General features: G+C 49.5%; 1 protein-coding gene across 4 annotated transcripts in view; it reads right to left on the bottom strand.

The window, feature by feature from the left end:
• FSTL4 (follistatin like 4) overlaps positions 1 to 13,013 on the bottom strand; it is a 431,619-nt gene that overhangs the window by 203,236 nt on the left and 215,370 nt on the right. For all 4 annotated transcript variants that reach the window (XM_074381537.1, XM_039471889.2, XM_074381541.1 and 1 more), the window contains exon 4: positions 11,471 to 11,719. In XM_074381537.1, the coding sequence (XP_074237638.1) occupies positions 11,471 to 11,719 (249 nt within the window). The remainder of the gene's footprint in view (positions 1 to 11,470; positions 11,720 to 13,013) is intronic.

Here is a 13,013-nt window from a genome sequence, read left to right as displayed (position 1 = left end):
ACTATGACATGCTGGAGTTTTCATCCACTTCAGTTGCAGCACCTGCATGCTTTCTGGGGAGTCACACTTCATCTAGCTACCAAGATAAAGGCACGGGAGGCCGGACGGTAGGGTGGAGCACGTCATTCAGTGGCTGATCCTTCCCAGGGTCTCTGGACACACCAGTGAAGGCAGGAGGTAGAGTCTCCCAGGTCAGCTGGGAACAACCAGGAACACTTGTCTGGGGCTGCATCAGGTTCATTCTGGGCTCTGATGGAATACTGCCTAGTTGGGCTCATGTATGCTTTTTAGCATACTGAGTCAAGAATTATGCATGATCTGTTGAAATTCCCCTAAGTCCGTCAAGAAAATTAAGTGCACTTAACCTCATCATCTATCCTTTGCAATTCTTGGTAACTATATTTAAAAAAGTTATTTAGACAGCTTCTCATTTCAAGATCTCCTGTGCTCACCTATGCCTTCAGTACCATGGCTTCCTCTTTGTCAGATTCTCTGATTTCGCTGTAGAATGTGAAGGGTTCATCTTTCCCTTTTTTCCCCCAGCCAAGAGTACGTGGGTGATGTATTATCTGAACCCTTGCCTAGCAGAAAATACTTCCTGTTGTTTCCACACATAGATCACCATTTGGTAAGTGTAGAAATCTTGCATCACAGTCTTACCACCTCAAAACTCTACCAATGTTCGTCATTGCCTTCTTGCTTTTCAATATTGCAGAAAAGTCCAAGGACAGAATGTCTTTTCCCTTCACACCAGACAGTGTGTGAGGGGAACACAGTGTTTGACACGTTTGACATAAATGTAACTGAAGGGGAGAAGCTGCCCCTAGGAAAGCCGATCAGCTAAAACCACTCAAGAGCCCCCAGTGCAACACCAGGTGGTGTTTTTTTGGTTTGCTTGTTTTGTTTTGTTTTTCTTCCCGGACATTTTGGATCAATTTAAACATTTTTCAGAACCTAAAATTTTAGCAATTATAGTTTGACTTATTTGATTAATCTTCCCAGCATAGGGCACTTATTTTTCCGGCTCTTTCTTTGCTTATCATGTCCATTGGAATTGCTCTGAAGTCTTTAAGATAACTAATCACTATTATCTTAAATCTTTAATCTCGGTCCTACATCTCTACCTTCCTCTCTCACATTTTTTTTTAAACCTTCTGCTCCTGTTCGGTGTATTTGGGGAGCACTTTTCAAGCTTGTTCTGTCTGCTGGAGAACGACTATGATTTCTGTATTGTTAATCTTTCCTTTTACTGCTGGAAGTAGGAAACTTCTGCAATTGTATTTCAGGTTCTTTATATTCTTTCCTTACCTCCCCCAGCTTCCATTTGATTTTTGACTGTGGCTCAGCCAATTTATAATCCCATTTTTTATCTCATTTCAGAGTTCATGTTTTCTTGAATTGGGAGTAGAACACGGTTGCTGTCTGAAATGTGCTTCTGTTTCTTGTATAATTTTCCCCCGAAGCATGCTCTTTTGCTGCATCTTAAGTGTGTGCTGTCTTCCTCCTCTGTGGCAGAAGCCAGCTTCACTGTCATTCTTGTTCAGACAGGTCTGTTCAGGCTTCACCTCTGTTTACTCTCACTGCAGCCCAGTGAGATTGACCAGACTGGAATTACAACTAAATCCATGGTCACTGCAGCAACATGTTGCACCTGACGAGAGGCCTTAACTTCCCTGTAACCAGCATTCATGGCTAAACAGTTGAGAGATGCCCTTGAAAATCTGGAGTTTTACATGTGAGTGGAAAGGAGAAACAGCAAGCTCACTGCCTACAGAATTAGGAAGACGTGTCATTGACCCTTTCTGGTACCACTTTCGCCCCTACCCTGGTGTCGCCTTTTGAAACTTCCTTCTTGGTCTGTCTATTTCTCCTTTTGCAGCTTTGCAAGAGACATCTTCCTCACCCCTACTTTCCTGTCCATCACCCACCTATCAGGAAAGGTTCTGCCCTTCATAACCTCTGATGCCTCTAATCAAGGGTTCCCAAAATCACTGGACAAGCTTGCATGGGGAAAAGATTAAAATCTCAGCTCTGAGGACCCATGTAGACCAGGATCTGTACAAGTTCCAATTGACTGGGTATAAGCAAAGATCTCTGCAAAGCCCTATAAGAATACTTTGGATTTATTATATTTTGATAGAGATATGGATCACTGGATGAGCCACACAGCATCTGAGAAGCAGAGACAAAAATGGGGTAGAGGAAGACAGACAGACAGAGATGAACAGGTGTATCGGAGGAAGAGTCAGAGCGCTGGCCAGGCAGAATGAGCGAGAGAGGCAGGGGCTCAAAGAGGCATTTGCTGGACTGCTATAGACCAGGTCTTTGGACACAGCTTAGCCAGCTGAAGGGAGCATGAGTACACGGGACATAAGCAGTGGAAGAGAAAGCAAAAGTTCCCCAGGGAAGACAAGAAAAGAGAGATGGCTGCCAGGTCCCTGGTTGAGCCCTTCTTTCCAACTACAAAGAGAAATGCGTAACTCAGATCACCCTGCTTGTAATAAGTGGACGGAGTTCACAGCATCTGGCTATTTTAATGACCTGCAAGCAAAGTGATTTTGCTACTTTCATTTAGAGGAGCTTTTTGAAAGTAGTTTTCACTCCCATTACTTTTATTAATGAGTGATCAAAATGCATCAAAGCAGAAATGAACACAATGAGAAGAAAAGCAGAGGGCAGAACTCTCTAGGAGATGTCCAAACCCAGCAGTCACTGTGAAGCTCTGTCTTCCCTCATTAAGCTGGAGAATACGTGTGTTCTGGATCTGGCCCTCGCAAGGCACCCAGCGCAGGACTGGGCACAAGCTCACCTATAGTCAGAAGTGCGGATGGTTCCCAGAGACTCAGGATGCTGTACAGGGCTGGGGCCCAGCTTTCTGTAGTTCTGTCCCTTGGTTCTTCTGGCCAAGGACTCAATTCTATAGACCTCATATTGAGTTGTTTGGTGTGGTCTTGTTCCTCATGCATCCAATGAGCCTGCTCTGCTGGGAAGTGTTTTACCCATGAAGACACTCTTCTGTTGATGGAGATGAGCAGTCATTTACTCTCCCGTGGGTCACTACCTCCTGACCCCCCTCATTTATTTCAGTTAATTTGACACAGTGGTAAGTGCTCCCCTCCTCTTTGGAGAAAAGAAGATGGCCCACACTGGGTCATTGCTTCCCTGTCCAGAAAAGCACGCAGAGAGGCTGAGTGCAAGGGCTGGAGCGAGGGAGGGGATGGTGCAGCCCCAAGGCCTCTGCTCATTCTTGCACCCACTGTCCTCGCAGCCACTGGCCCCTTCAATGCCTGATATCACCAGGCAGCAGAGGAACCTGAAAGGGATCCACATTCAGAAAAGAGCACGAAAGTCTTGTCCTCAAGCTTGCTAGTGAGCATAACACGCTTTGAGACAGGCGTACAGAGTCCACGTATTTGAGTTGTGGCTGGTCTGACAGCTGCTGAGTCTAAGTCTATCACACAGATAATTAGATAAACTGCTTGAGCACAGAGATTCAATACATGGTGTCATTTAGCGGCTGCTACATGGGGGCCTTGATCTTAATTGAAGGCACGATAGGGGAGAACCTTAAAGGAGACTCAAATCAACTTCTTCTTGCTCCAGTAATGAAATATCTGACTCCTAATGATCATCTGAAACCTCCAGAGTGTTGACATAGGCTCCATGCTCATGGATCTGAGCACCTGAGCCACCAGCATCCGTCCTGTCCACACAGGGCCTTCCTCAAACAGCCTCCTGTGGGGAAGTCTGGGGAGGAGGCTCCATGTCACTCCTTCCCTCATCAAGGCCACTTTTGGGTGGGCCTCATGGAGTAATGAGAAGGGCAATATAGCCTAGTGGCAAAGAGCTTGGACTTCCAATGATCAACAGGTCCTATGGGGAGATCAGCCCCATCAAGCCTCTGACTTCCTCAGTTTCTCTCTGCTTACTTACCCTAGTTGAGCAACCTGGCCCCCTTGTGAGTCCCCAAACATGCCACGCAAGCGCCTTAGGATCTTTGCAAACCTTTGGTTGCCACTACCTGGGATACTCTTGTCCCAGATACTCAAATGCCTCATTACCTAACCCCCTAGCCTCCTGCAGGTCTTTGCCCAAATGTCACTTCTCATATCAGAGGCTCTGGCTAACTCCCCTCCTGGCTTATTCTGCTCCATGTCACTTGTCACCGTCACATAGACTTCATCTGTTGCTTACTGTCTGTTTCTCTCACAAGACTGTACCTGCCATGGGGACAGGGCTCTTGTCTGTTTTGTTCCTCGCAGTGCCCCCACATCCCTGAATAGTATCTGACTCATCGTACATGAATGTTTGCTGAATAAATGGACAGAAGCGTTCGAGCAGGAGAGCATCAGGGTCAAAGCTCCATCTTGGAAAGCTTACTCTAAATGCCATATGGAAAGTGGATTTGAACAAGCATCTGATAGAGCTCAGAAAATAGCTAGGAGGCCACAGAGGTCACCCAGCCAGGAGACGGTGGTGGGATGGACCATCCCAGATGGAATGAGAGCTGGACTGAAATGTGAGGAGAGGTGGATGAAAATATGGTTGGGTCTTTGCTCATGGGACAGTTTGGGCCTTTGAGGCATGGGTAGAAGAGAGCCACAGGGGACCCACCAGGAAGCAGCTGCTAGAGAAGGAGGGGCCTACAGAGAGTCAGATGTCCCCAGAAGACAGTGGAACCTGGCTGCAGGGAGGATGACAGAGCTCACTGCCAGTGGAATGCAGCAAGACCAGGCCAGGAAAGTGCCTTCTTGGCACTTAGAAGGGTAAGGTGATCTTAGCAAACTCCGTGGCAGGGCTAACGACACCAGAGCTAGGTGCAGACCCTAGAGGGCAGAATACAGGGAAGTTGCAGAGGTGGAGACAGCCAGTGCAGGAAATGCTCTGCGGCCTGGGAGGGAAGAGATGAAAGGGTCCCCGGGAGGATGCTGAGTCAAAAGCCTGCTCCTTTGGGCTTTAGGATGAGAGAGACTAGTCCGCCAGCAACCAATGGGACTGAGGAGTGTGCAGAGAAGAAGGGGTTGGAGAAAGAAGAACGGGGTGCCAGAAAACAGCAGGAAACAACGTGGGGAACTCGGAGACTGTAGCTTGTTTCCATAAGTGAAATCAATGCACTGAGAGACGTTCTCAGCTCAATAACTTCTTAGCAATTTTTAATTACTGGAATGTAATTAATTCTTTCAAAGTGTAGCGGTTCTCTGAAGCACACCACACGTGCTGGACTGATAAAATTCTTGCACATTTGCGGGGTGCTCACACCAAGACATTTCCTTGCATAAAACCTGGAGGAAATATCCAAAGAACACACATATTGTTTTAAGTCACTTTTCTCGATCCTAGAAGCAGATACTCTAAATGGGACAGCTGAGCTCGCAGGGATGCTGGACCAGGGGGTCGTGTGTGAATTTTCAGTTCGGTCAAGTCCTAGTTGTTTGCACAGATACTGACGGAATACGCCGAGTGAGGAGGGGGTATCTAACATGAGAGACAGGCCACAAAGAATCCCCTTTGTGCTTGAGGTCTTGGAGGTATCTCTGGCTGAAGCAGCCCCCAAAGGATAATCCAGAGAGTGGAGACACCTAGCATCTCTTTTGGCTGTAAATTCCTTGAGGATAGGCCTGGTGATCTGATCCTACTGGTATCCTCAGGTCCTGGCACAGCCTTAGCACCCAGTGGGCAGAGGTCTGTGAAGCTGAGCGGCTTGGCAGAAAATGGCCAAACCTCTTCGGTGCAGCCTAAGGTGAAGGCCAGGAAGAGGGCCGGGTATGGAGAGACCCCTTTGCAAGGACTGGAGGAGCAACAATGGCCACTGGACAGAAATGTGGGTATGCCCAGGAGTGGAAGGGCAACTAGAAGGACAGGAAAGGGAGTTTGGAGAGGAAGCGGAGGCCAGCTTCCAGAGCCAGACCAGGCTGAAGGTGGGCTTGTCCCCAGAGGTTCTGCCTGCTTTTGATCCCAGGATCCCCTGGTAGCCTTGTGGGTATTCCTGAGTTTCCTACTGTTTCCTTAGGAGACAGGGCTCTGGTTTTCTGACGTCCAGAGGCCCTGTGAATTTGGGATGATTGAGCCAGCTCTCCCTGGAGAAGCTGTGGCTTCTTGATGACCTGCAGAGCAGGGAGGCCCCGCCCAGCAGTGGCATGTGAGGCCCTTTCCACTGCCCTTGGCTCCCGAGCCTTCCTGCTGCACCAGGAGGTCTCCCAGGGGAGACGCACAGGGCAACTGCATCTGCTGGGAGCATGCCTTACTGAGATCTAACTAAAAACAGCCCCGAAACTGTGGGTGCCTTTGAAGGCCTCGCTGCGGCAGCAAAGCCTGGGCCCTGGGCTTGGCTCTGCCTGTGTGACTTAGGACAGGTACTAGCCCTCTCTGAGCTTCAGGGTCCCTCTTTGGGAAATGCGAATGTTGCAGTAGCTTATCTGACACCCGGTCAGCTTGAGGTCAGACTACCCTGCCTGGCACACAAGGCCTTTCCCAGCTTGCTGCGATCCACTACTTGTCTGCCTTTATCCCTAACAATGCCCTCTTCCACACCCAGGATCCCAGAATCACTTGCTCTTCCCTCAGACTGGAGGTACATCGTGCCTGCATCCCTAGAAAGCCTTCTCTACCCTCTCAACCTAGCAAACCCTCCCTGGCACTTCAAGATCCACCTTGAAGTTCTCCTCTCCTACAGCACCTTCTCTAAACATTCTCATCCTCAGGCAGATAAATTCTTACCCCAGCATCCACTGTCATTTCCTGAGAGCCCAGAGGTGCATTCCAGGAGCTTTGTCCAGACTGGGGATCAGAGATCACTGATTCTCCCCTTGCTCTTTCTGTTAACCTGCTGGGTGAACTTGGGTGACTCCTTCCATCTCTTTTCGAAAAGCAAGACAGTTGGAGAAGGTGATCATTAAATTTGATCGACTGGAGGTCAAATTCTAGTCATTCATTCAAGACATATGGAGGGCCAATATTCTCTCCCCTCATTCACAGGAGGACCTCTTGGCTCATTACAGAGCTGTCACATCAATGGGCAAGGGTCTTACAGCCTCTTGCATCTACTCCTTGAACAAGTCCTGATGTTGCAACGGCACCGCCATCATCCCCAGTGCTGTCGATACTGCTTAGAGAAGAATGCTCACGGTGTGCCAGCTGCTGCTCCTGTCATTCAACACTCTGTGAGGTCAGTACTGTTATTATTCCCATTTTACAGATGAGGTAAGCAAGGCACAGAAAGCTCACGTGCCTTGTCCAAAGCAGTGCCCTCAAGCATGTGCCACATTGTCCCATCAACCTGGGCCTCCCTGATGCTTCCTCAGGCCCCAGCACCTCTTGCTACGGGGACTGCTCCAGCAGAGTTCCTCCGACTCCCCTCTCAATGCCTGACGGCATCACAGCCCCGCAGCAGCATCTCACACATCCCAGGAAGTGAGTCTCCCGCTGAGAGCTGGGCTGGGCTGACACAGCTGGGAATGTGAGAAGCTTTCCCTGGCAGGACAGAAAAGCCTTGTGGAAATACAGAAATGCCCCTGGAGATGTGGGGCCCAATTTAAATGCCTAAAGTAACAAGACTCAAAATAATAACAACAGCAACAAAATAACAGGAAGGAAAAAAATGGCTCTTTGGCAGCAAGTTCTATCTGCTCCGCGAACTTTCAACAAAATATTGAGTTTTTATGCCTGTTTAGTAACAAGTAAGAAAAAAAGTTCTTAGTGAGCTTCTAGTATGTTTAACTCATTTCCAAAATTGGAAATACTTTCCTCAGCTTTCATTATCTTGGGAACTCCCCTCTGAAGCACCAAAACCCACCTGCAACCACCATCAGGCTGAAGAAGCTGAAGGAGCCCCTTAAAATGGAACCTCTAACAGCCCCTTTCTTCCATAATTTCAGGGTTTGTTTGGAAAACTGCCCAACTATGACATTGTATCATCTGGCATGACACAACCCTGGCTTGGGGAGTGACTGCTGAAAGGCAGACTCATCTTGAACAGCGTAGGAGATAAAGCGTGAATTCAAAACCAAGAAAAATGAGTTGAAAAGTACCAACTAATGCACAAACAGGAATGCAATGTCACAAGATAACTTTGAAAACACAAACTCTATAAGAAGTTAAACAGCGAAATGCATCCGATATCTTGGCATTCTCTTGGTAGGATTTGGTGCTGAGGAAAAACATGACTCTTAATTTTGCCACAAGAAGAGATACATCTTTCCCACACCTCTTTTTGCCCCTGACTTTCAGTGAGAGAGACCCTGCTTGTGACTCAGGAGATCCGGGATCAAAGCTGTAAACTGTGGCTGTAGCAATCCTTTTGAGTCTGGTTGATATTCATACATACTAATGATCCCTAAATGATATATTGCATTTTACATTCAGAAGGAATCCCATTGCCATAGCAACTGGAATGTGATACCAGAAGTTTTCTTATAAATGGGACTAAGAATGCTGCCTCTTCTCCCTCGCAGGGTGGTGAGGGCTGTGCGTCCTGCACCAGTCCTTCTCCCTGACAGGGGATCAGGGGCTCTGGCCATAGATGGAGAGCTCCAAGCTGCAGCGGCTTAGCCCAGCACAACCTGTCACCTCTTTCCTTTTGCTCCACATATTCCAGCTGCACAAAGAGTTGTCCTAATAGCGAATTCTGGGGGCAGATAAAGTCCCAGAGAACAAAGTCATAACTTCTTTTTGTAAAGTCTGATAGAAATAGAGAGTGAAAGATGGATGATTTTAGAATTTTTGCTTGCATGGAAAACAAGGTATTTTTGCTTCCTGTATTAATAGCTCCCTGGAAATTTGGGACAAATGACAAATTGTCATCCATGGACTTCAAGCTAGTGTTAAATATTCTGCTGCCATGTGGGGTGGGGACTGTAGGAACTTGTTCTTTATATCCGTTCTTGCAGGACCCTCTGTTCCTGACTCCAAACAGAACCTCTGTCATCTGTTCCCTCCTATTCCCCCCTGGAGCTGCAATTCTGGTGGAGGTGATGTGCTCACTCCAAGGCACCCACCTCGGGGTTGGCCTGCCTAACATCCATCAAGCTGCTGTTCATCAGTGCTCAGGTCTTTCCTGTTTGCTGGGCACTCCCTACGGCAATGCTAGAGGAGAGGCCGCCCAGCTCTCCTGCCCTCCCACCAGGACTACAGCTGACCCGGAGCATGAGGCATTGAAGGCTTTCCAGTGGAGACCAAACCAAGAGACCATCTGCAGAAAGACAAGCCCTGGCTCTAGGTGGACATTGCTGGGACAGTATCAGAGCCTGACACTCATGTCTTCCTCACCCATTCTCCACCTGCCATTAAGATATCTGGGCCCAGAAATCTCTTCCCAGAACTCCCAGGCAGAGCCCTTGTTCCTGCCTCTGCGTTCCTCACAGTTTGTACATCTCTTTGCTTTCGGCCTGTGGCCATGCTGGATTAGAATAAACACTGACGGCAGGCCTCATGAACACCGAATCCATGCCATGTGCCAGGCACTGTGCTAAACGGTGTTTGTGCAGCCCGCCTGTGCTGCTCTCCATGGCTGCAGCAGGTGGGTGCTGCCGCCACTCCCATTTTACAGCCAAGAAAAAGGACCAGAGCAGCAGTGATACAACCGCGGCCACACGGCTGGGGAGTACCAGAGCCGGATGCCACCCTTGGTCTTTCTGTGAGCGGAGCTCTCAGGCACCACTCTCCATGGAAAAGCGGTCCTTAAGGGAGGGGTTCTGCCACTCCAAGTGGGCGGCAACTCACAATCTGTAAAAACCTCAATGAGTCAGAAGGATTCGGTGGATAAATTCAATCAGTGTGAAGCAGAACCGAGCCCTGAGCTGCTCAAGGCTGCCTGCCCCTCATTCCACGCCAGCTTGTCCCTATTGCTCCTCACCTCGGTGAGTTTTGTGGTGGCTGGTTTTTCCCTCCCATGAAATGAGAAATGTTGTTTGAATAACCGATGGTGAGGGAGACTGTGCACACTCTGATGCAGAAATAGAAACCTTTAGGAAGATGTAATTTGGAGGATATTGGAAACCAGAGAATGGAACATCAGTCTATAAAATTCAACACGGCCAATAAAGCTGGAGCAACTGGTCAACTGTTTTAGTGTGCACGGTTGCAGAGGAATTGGCGGCATGTGGCTGGGAAGCACTTCCAGACCAGGGACGCTTCTTCCTAGGCTCATTTTGGCCTCATTTCCATAATGCGTCTCATGATCTCTGAAGCACCTCGGCATTAGCATCATAAGCACAGCCATGAAAGTGTCCAAGACTATTCTCATCACCCAGTAAAGGCGACTTTCCCAAGCCCTGCCCTGCCCAGGACTCCAGGCTGCCACCACTACTGAGTGGAGCGGCTCATGACGTGGGTGCTCGTGACTGCTGAGTGGAGTGGCTCATGACGTGGGTGCAGGTGACCCAAGTAGATGCAGCAGGGGCCAACACACCTTTGCTCCACCACCTCAGCTGTGAATTTGCCTCCACACACGTGTGTCATGCATCACACCATCCTCACTGGGGGCCTGTGAGGGTGAGGCAGTAGCTCTGCCCCTTCTCACGTGGTGCCCCCGGCCGTACAGCTTGACCTGCTCTCAAGCCTGTCTCTGAGTGTTGCAGGCACGTGGCAGGTCTCTAGCCCAAGCCTCCCCCTCTCCTGCCTGTGCAACCTAAAGCACATTTCTGATCTCACACAACTCCAGGTGGGCTCTTCCAGCTCAGGCTATGCGGGCCTGTTCCCATCTTCCTGTAGGCTGCTTTCATCTTCTACACATTTACTAATTCATGAATTAGTATCTTCAAGCATCTGGGAGCCATTGAGCGTTTTCTTGGTGCAAGGCACTGTGCTAGGTGCTGAGAATACATTTGTACATAAAACAGCTGTAGCCGCTGCCCTAATGGCTCTTACCATCCCTTCTCTTCTGACTCAATCCCAGCCCAAAGCATGAGTCCTTTGGCCCCAGGTCCATGGGCATGTTCTGATGTTCATGCAGGGGCTCCCTTGTCTTGCTCAGGGATGTTCTGGACATGAAATGCTTTCCCACGAACAACTGTTCCGGGCCAGAGTTTGTGTCCTTGCCATGCTGGGAGCCATTGTGCTGGGTGTCTGCCTGACCACATTCTATGCACAGCACAGCCCCCTGACTCATGGGACTCTGTGCAGAGGGGTAAATGTGGTTCTGGTCATAACCTTGCAAAGGCCCATTCTATGTGGAGATCTGGGTAGTGCCCTGTTGTCTGGTCCCTAATGAACCTGTACATCCAGGGTTTAATTTGACCTGTCTGGATTCTACTTACAAGGAGCTTCCTCTAAGGATGGGGGTCTCTGGAGGTGGGACACAGACAGAACACGCATCACCAGAATGCCACTGCTGCCATTTTGTCACACACCAGCCTTAGTCTTCATTTCCTATACATATGTAAGTTGTAGGCCCAGCACCCAGGTCATTTGCCAAAAAGGCATTAGAAGATCCATTACAAAACCCAAAACCACAGGGCAAGGGCCCTGTTCCTACCTTTGAGGAAACAGTCCTTGCTGTGGATGGCGGTGATCCTCTTTCCCAGGAGGCAAGCGGCCCGGTGGAGCTTGCAGTGGTTTTCATAAAACCTCCCATCAGAGCCACACACAGGCACGTAGCTGGGTCTGCAAGCCTCCAGGCACTGGCATTCGGGTTCCCCTGTCTTCCTGCTGAGCACGCACCGGCTCCCTCGGCTGCAGAACTTCTTCCCGCAGGAGGCCAGCAGCCCGTCGTGGCCGGGAAGCCCTGCCAGACACACAAACACAGAGGGTCAGCTGCAAACACTCAGAGGGGCTGGGGTCAAGGGCTTCCTTTGTGGCTTAGGAGCACAGGCTCCATTTGCCTGTGAAGTCAAGCTATTCAAGGTGGGGCCTCAGGGCTTGGAGTCTCCTAGGGAGTCCCCGTCCCTCCATGAGGTGGCCATTGGTGCCAAGAAGGAGGTCCTGCTGTGCAGAGCGTGGGTTTCATAGCTGACTCACTCTGATTTGAGATATAACACCTGTCCAGCCCAGGGCCCAGCTGGGGGCTTTTAATAAACTCTTGCTTCTTTCTTAGGCTGACTTTTTCTGCTTCCAGTTGAAAATAAAAACACCCAACCATTCTGTGCTCACAGAAAAGCACCTTACACCAAAGGACAAAGCCTGCTACCACTGCTCCCAGGCTCACAGTCAGCCTCCTGGACTAGAGGCCTATTAAAATCAATGACTTTTTTAAAAGTGCCCCTGCCCATCCACAACACCTTTTCCTTCTTTCCTTCTTTGCCTTTACTAAGTCATGACTTTGGACCAGGCTGTGTACTAGGTACCTCAGGGATCTCAGAGATGGACGAGGCATGCCTTTCCCTCTTTCTGACTCTGTCAATCTGTAAGGTGGTGACATGTATGCAGATCAGGCAAAGAGCATGGGAGCCAGGGGGCTAAGTTTGGGAGAAGTAAATGGGAGTGGCGGAGATCATGGAGGGGGCGATGTGCCGGTGGGCCCTGGAAAGGAGAGGAGGGCTTTCCCAGAGGTACAGTAGGCTTGAGCCAAGATTCTCCCAGCTGCCCTGTGGGTAGCATTTGCAGGTTTCAGGTAGAAGACTAGATGTGAGAAGGAGTTTTGTACAGGGTGGGGTTGTGGGGGTGGGCAAGGCATGATTTCTGGGAGACTTGGAGAGCCAAGTAGAGAAATTTCGGTACACTATTGTAGGTACTAGGGAGCTACTGCAGAGTCTAGGGAGGAAGTGTGGCATAAGAAGAAAGTCAGGCTCCAATTGTTCAGGATGGGGGTGGAGGTAGCCTAGGTAGGGCTACCAGAGGCTGGCCATTTCCTTGGGGGAGAATTTGGTTCTCCATGACATACATCATCAAGGGAGCTACCAGCAGCCTTTCCCCACTGCCCAGTCCTTTCTAGCATAATGTTGCAATCATAGGCAAGAAGGCTGAGCCCCTGGAAATGGCAGCTGCCACATTGCTTGAGTGTCCCCTGCACCCTACACACACCCATAGTCATCTCAGGCAGCAGCACCCAGAGCTGACACACCAAAGAGGGCAGGGCAGCT

The sequence above is a fragment of the Saimiri boliviensis genome, chromosome 1, assembly GCF_048565385.1.
Source record: "Saimiri boliviensis isolate mSaiBol1 chromosome 1, mSaiBol1.pri, whole genome shotgun sequence".
Classification (NCBI taxonomy): domain Eukaryota; kingdom Metazoa; phylum Chordata; class Mammalia; order Primates; family Cebidae; genus Saimiri; species Saimiri boliviensis.
Note: the sequence above shows the minus strand (reverse complement) of the source record. Positions and strands in the feature narration are given on the sequence as shown.